We start from the raw sequence: 6,364 nt of genomic DNA, 5'->3' as shown, positions 1-6,364 counted from the left end.
AAAAAAAAAAAAGAGAGAGAACAGGGTCAGATGGGACCAGCAGCTAGCGTAATGGCTATGTCTCTGGATTCCCATGTAGTCAACCATGATTTGAGTCCCAGACCCGGTGGCTTAAACTCTCGCCGGGCGCTTGTGTATGCGTGCCCAGGATTCCGAGAGGAGAATGGAGAAGAAGGGATTGCAGCATGGCCATCCCCCCTGGGGGGTGATTTCTCGCTTTCTGTCGCTCTGTCTCTCTCTGTCTTTCTGGCAGGCACACACGCCCTATAGCAAAACCTCTCCAAAATAAAAAGAGAGAGAGAGAACAAGGTCAGAGAAATGGACCACACATTCTAAGTCACTAAACACTGGACCATGGTTTTCCTTTTTTTAAATTACTATTTATTTCATTTTATTTATCATTATTATTTTTTATTTAATTTGCTACAGGGCATGTGCGCTCACCAGGGAGAGACAGAAAAAGAGAAGAAAAGTGAGAAAGCAAACCACCAGATCCAGGACTAGACCCACAGTCGGCCCAGTGGGAGACTAGCACCTCAACCACCTGCCACCTGCTGGCCCTAATATTTTCCGCTTCTAAAATGTATTTATTTATTTAGCTAGTTAATTTTTACTGCAGGGTGCGTGCACTTGCCAGAGAGAGGAAAAAAGTGAGAAATCATCCCCCAGGGAGATGGCCTTCTCCCCCCTTCTCCTTTCAGGATTTTGGGCATTGTCCTGCATGACTTTCAAGCTACTGGGTATAGGACTCGAACCACAAAGCCAGTCATGTGGGATCCAGCACTTTAACCGCCAAACCACCTGCTGGCTCCCATTATGTTTATTTATTTCTCCCATTAGAGAGAGAGACACAAACAGAGAAACAGCGCCCTCAACAGGGTCTTGACACAGTGATCCGCCCCTCAGCCTCAGCCAGCCCCAGAGCATGGGCATGTGTGGACCTAGCATGCTCAGGTCTCCAGACAAGAACCCACAACCTTCCCATGCGGGTCAGCCCCGTACGGCACTGCACCTGACCGCCGCACCACCATCAGCCTGGACAATGTTTCCAAAGCGCTCTCTAATCTACCGTTACTAACCAGACACCTCAGCACCTGCTGCACCTGTGCTGGGTTCTCACACTCGTTTGGACAATTATTCTGCAGCCGGCTCTGTCCACGCAATGGTACTACTGTGTGCACCTTCCTGCTGCCTGGGCACAGCCAGCAAAGGGCAGACAGCGGAGGCCCTGCATGTCCTGTCAGCCCCAAGACGGCTGAGCAGAAAAGCCTAGATTCATTCAAAGGTAGATATAGCAGCCCCCAGGATGCCTAATGACAGCCTCTGTAGGGTTATTATGTGCTGGGTGATGAGAAACTCCCCTTTCTACTGAAAATAGGGTAAGAGGGAATGAATTAAAAACTACTAGGTGAGCTTGAGGCTAAGCACTGGGAATTAGTGGAAAACGTGGAGGACCCGTTAGGTGGCATGGCTGTTAAAGCACTGGACTCCCACATGGTAAAACACAAGTCTCAAACCTGGTGGCTTGCCTTCTTGCTTTCCTCTCTATCTGTCACTCTCTGGTCAAATTAAAATAATAATAGTAATAATAAATAAAATTAAATAGAATAATTCTCTTTTTGGAAAAAAGAAGGTGGAGGGGGACGGTGGAGAGCTTTCCATTGTGAAGGACATAATTAAGGGACAAGATGTAGCGCCTAGATAATGGGAATGCAATGCTATCTGGTGAAAAAAATAAATGACACTGGGCAAGATGGCTTTCCAAGGGACCGCAGGCCGCATGAAGGCGGATGCCTTTGGGAGTACACTTCCCCGACTCCATGCCACTCCACCATCCCATTTTCCACAACACACATGTGGTCTACACTGTGGACAAGAACGTATGTGAAAGGGCTCTTGAATCCAGATGGAAAGTATCGTTATTGTTTTGCATTTGTTTATTTGTTTTCCTGTCTCTCTTCACGGGTTCCTGCAGGATTTCCCACAGGCCTGGCTGCCCACCAGACCACAGCTTCCTCCAAGGCCGAGTCTGCATCTCCGCTTTCCGAGGCCCTCGGTGCACAGGCTAAGAGGAAGTCGCCAAGGAGACGCTCGATGGCCTGAACCTAGAAGCCAGCACAGAGGGAGGGAAATAGATGACCACAGAAAAGCGGTCACTGGGCAGGACAGAGGGAACCTCTCAACTCCAGGGTTGGGTGACTGAGTAAACCTCATTTGAGAAATGCTGACTTGGAAGCCGCAAGCCTTACGCCAGGGTTAGAATGATCAGTTTCGCCAAGAGTAACAAGGATGAGGGCGATCGCTGTGTAAAAGTACTAGAAAAAGTGAAGAACCACGTGGAAATGGAAAGTGCCCTCTGGGTCAGAAGCAGTAGCTAAGAGGTTCTTATAGGAGGCGAAGGGCTGCTTTTATTTCTTGCATGACCAAATAAACATCCCCTGGAAGCACTGTGTAGAGAGGAGCGCCCTCGTTCTGGCAGGGGGAGGCAGCTCTAAAAGGAAAGGTAGCTGTCCTCCACTCCTAAGGGCTGGGGAGGCCGTGAGCCTGGAGAAGGTGCGAGCTGGGGAGAGAGAAAGATGCCAGCCTTGAGTTGATGTTTCCATCTTGGTGAGCCAGCCGACTCCCGCGTATTCATAAACCACAGCACTCACCCCAGTAGCACGAGAATTTGGCCACAGCTATGGGCTCTGAGAGACTCTGATGTAGGAAGATTAGCTGGTCAAATAAATGGTGCTGTTGAATTAGTCCTTGACACACGATGATGTCCCTAACAGATCCTAAGCATTCCTATAAAAATATCTGCACGGAGGGTCTGCACCCAGAATACACTGCTGAAGAGGGTCACAAAAATGCTTACCAAACATGCTCGTGTCCGGTGAGCTTTACTGTCTTAAGATGTTTCTTGTATTGAATAATGTTCTGCAATGACTACGCAGCTATTTTTATGACCAGGAAAAATAATAAAGCCATTTTTACTTGAAAACAAAAACTCAAGAGGCCGGAGAGCGCAGCCCTTAAAAATCACAACACTGTACATTCTAGGATTGAGGATGGTCAGAGCCAGCAAGACAGAGCTGGAACAGGTCGGTGTGGAGTTTCCCTGACGTAACCGCAACACCTGTCAACACCTGTCAAAAGACAAAGGCACGTCCTTTCTTGCTGTCCTCTCCACCCTGGGATCTAGTTCCTCTTTTGCATAGAACGTCACCGCAGGGTGGCAGATTCAGCCCTCAAACACTTCACCCGCTGCTGCTACTTCCCCTTCTGTACACTGCGGTTACCAAGGACATGGGGCTCCCATGCACCCGGCTCCTTGACTGTTACTTGAGGTGATCCATTCAGTTGTCCTCTTTCTTCAAACAGAACCTTGTTGCCTCTTTGTAGGATGCTACCTGAAGATGACATCCTAGTGAGGACCGAGGTCCCTGTCCCTCCTTCTGGAGGAACTGATTCATCATCTTTGTAAGCGTCCTGGAAGCCCTACTTGTGAGTCCCCTACCGCCATCACCACCTCTTCTCACTGCTCCAAACACTCTCAGAACCTGGGCGGGCCAGCTGGGTGGGCCAGCAGCAATGCAGTGCTCACGTGAGGCTGGATCCAGAGATCGTAAGTTTGGTTCCCTGGTTGACTTGTACATGCCAGGCACACGTGCCCATGACTCTGGTGAGGGTGTTTATTGAGATATATTTATTGAGAGTTGAGGTAAACTTAAAAGAATAAAAGAGGAGGAAAAAGGAAGAAAAGAAAAACAGGACCAGCAGGTAATGTGGAGGTTAAGGCAGCTGGACCACATAGCTGACTCTGGTTCAAGCCCCAGACCAGGCTGCTTGAAAAAACATGCCGGGCATATGTGTATGTATGTCCAAAATCCCAAGAAAAAAGCGATGGGATTGTGGCATGGCCCTCCCCACCAAGGGATGATTTCTCACTTTCTCTCTCTCACTCTCTCTCTTTCCTGCAAGCACACACACCCTACAGCAAAAAAAAAAGGGGGGGGGATAAATAAGCCAGTGAATAGCACCATATACACACAAACCTAGCCTGCCAGAGATCGCTAACTTAGACCCACCACTTCTCAAAGGTGTCACGTGCTCACTCCTGCACAAGAGATCTCAGAAAGGCCAGTCAGCTGGCCAGACCCCTCGCGAGTGGCCTTTGGGTGGGGAATCCTGATCTGGGTGCTCTGCAGGACACATCTCTAGCTCAGGTGTAAATTTCTGACTAATGAGGGCTTGGAAATGGGAGCTTTTTACAAGAAAAGAGGGGAACTAGCATTTACCATATGCTCTTTCCTTTTTTGAAAAAAATAACTGTTTAATTTTATTTGTTCAGTCATTTATTGTGTATTCTGACCTGAGAGACACACAGAGAGTGAGAAAGGGAAAGTGAGAAAGCAAACAACCAGGTCTAGGACTCAAACCATGGTTGGCCATGTGGGAGTGTCCAGCACCTTAACCACTACGATACCTGCTGGTCCCTATTTACCCTATGCTCTTAGATGCTTGTTACCAGGCTCGGTCCTCCACACACGTGCTGAGTGGAGGTGAGACATCGAATTAAATGAAACACAAAGGAGAAAGGAGACCCTCATTGCAGCACGGCAGGGAGTCCTCAGATGCTGGGAACTCCTCTTTGTGGAAGCCTTATGTGTTTCCTAATTAACCTAATTAACAAAGCTCTTTTTTTTTTTTTTGAGAGGTTTTCACTATAGGGTGTGTGCTCGCCAGACAGAAAGAGACATAGAGACAGAAAGCGAGAAATCACCCCCCAGGGGGGATGGTCACGCCGCAATCCCTTCTCCTCCATTCTCCTCCTGGGATCCTGGGCATGCATGCACACGTGCCCAGCATGAGTTTTAAGCCACCGGGTCTGGGACGCGAACCGCGGTCAACTACGTGGGAGTCCAGCGACATAGCCATTACGCTAACTGCTGGTTCCCAACAAAGCTCTTTTTTAAACTTTCTTTTGTTAAACATTTTTTTTTAATTTGACAAAGGGCGCAAGTGCTCACAGGAGAAAGAGACAAGAGACAGTGAGAGGAGGAGAAGGAGAAAAGACCCCTCATAGAGCATGATCATGCTGCACTCTCCTCCTCTGCTTCTCCATCCTGCTAGGTTTTAGGGTACGCACACATACCTAGCATGTTTTTCAAGCCAGCAAGAAGAGGATGCGAACCATCTGGTCAGCCATGTAGGATCCACCTGCCTTAACCACCCAATAAAACCCTTCTAAAATCTACTGAACTCCAGAAAAGCAGTGCAGCTCCAAGGCCTGAAATGTGTCTCCAAGTGCTCCCAAGCAGCCACCTCTGTCTCCTAGTGAGTCCCAAACATCCTAAGGTTAGTTCCAACACGCCAGGCTCCAACACCTCGGCCCTGGCCCTCAGGGGCCAACATAACCAAGCCCAGGTAGCCCCTTCAAAGCTCCTCCCACGTAGTGGCCTTTGCAACCTTCATGTCTCAGAAGACTTGACAGCGGGCAGCCCCAGGCTGACCAGCCCATCGGGACCTCTCCCCAGCCTTGCAGACCTGGGACCCTGCTGTTCACTCATTCATTCACAATGTTTATTGAGCATTCGGTGTGTGATCTGGCAGAGAGGAAACTGAGGCTCAGGGACATTATGTGACTTATTCTTGGTCACCCGTGAGTGGCAGAACAGGTACTATAGATCACTGCCCGGTCTCCTCACCTTGGCATTTGTCCCCCCACACCATATCCCACAAGCTCAAGGGAGGCGGCCGCCTGATGGAATGGGGCAAAGAGTGGGGTCTTCCTCTCCCCTCAACTGCCACGCTCTGCACCACTCCGCGTCTTTATCCCTATCCACTCCACCCCTACTTCCTCTTTTGAACCCTCTCCAGACTTCCTTGCTTCTTCCAGGGGTCTTCCCCGCTCCAAGGCCTTCCTGACCCCCAGCCCAGACTCTCCATCTGCTCAGCCCCGGGCCGGCTCCGTTCCCGACTCAGCACCCCAACCATTCAGGACGCACTGGGCCCCACGTCCAAGGTCTCACCATCTCAGCCTAAAACACCGAGGCCAGCCTCCTCCGCCTCTGCTGTCGCCCGCACCGCCACCGAGGCGCCTGGTGTTGATGCGTTACCATGGCAACCACGAGCCCGCCCTGCGGGCCAGGCCCCGCCCCTCCCAGCCCAGCGTGCTGCTAGCTTGAGAAACGAAATCCCGCCCTTCCCGGTTTCCTGCCCGAGCTCCAGCAGACTCCCCGCTCCCAGGGAGCTGTGGGCGGCACCAAGAGCCAGGCTCGAGGTCACGTTGTCCCGGTGCCCACGAGGTGCAAAGCCAAACCTCGAGGAGAGTTTAGCCTATCCGGGATCGGACCAAACAAGTTTCACCGCGGGAGGTCGT

General features: G+C 50.5%; 1 protein-coding gene across 1 annotated transcript in view; it reads right to left on the bottom strand.

Annotated features, from left to right (window-relative positions):
- The window catches only part of CFAP45 (cilia and flagella associated protein 45), a 34,017-nt gene extending 27,923 nt beyond the window's left edge, over positions 1 to 6,094 (bottom strand). Inside the window, exon 1 of the mRNA XM_006168844.3 lies at positions 6,015 to 6,094. Coding sequence (XP_006168906.1) covers positions 6,015 to 6,017 — 3 coding nt within the window. The 5' untranslated portion in view covers positions 6,018 to 6,094. The remainder of the gene's footprint in view (positions 1 to 6,014) is intronic.
- Between the last annotated feature and the right edge of the window lie 270 nt (positions 6,095 to 6,364).

The sequence above is a fragment of the Tupaia chinensis genome, unplaced genomic scaffold (assembly GCF_000334495.1).
Source record: "Tupaia chinensis unplaced genomic scaffold, TupChi_1.0 Scaffold146187_1, whole genome shotgun sequence".
Lineage (NCBI taxonomy): Eukaryota > Metazoa > Chordata > Mammalia > Scandentia > Tupaiidae > Tupaia > Tupaia belangeri.
This window is presented reverse-complemented; position numbering and strand designations above follow the sequence as displayed.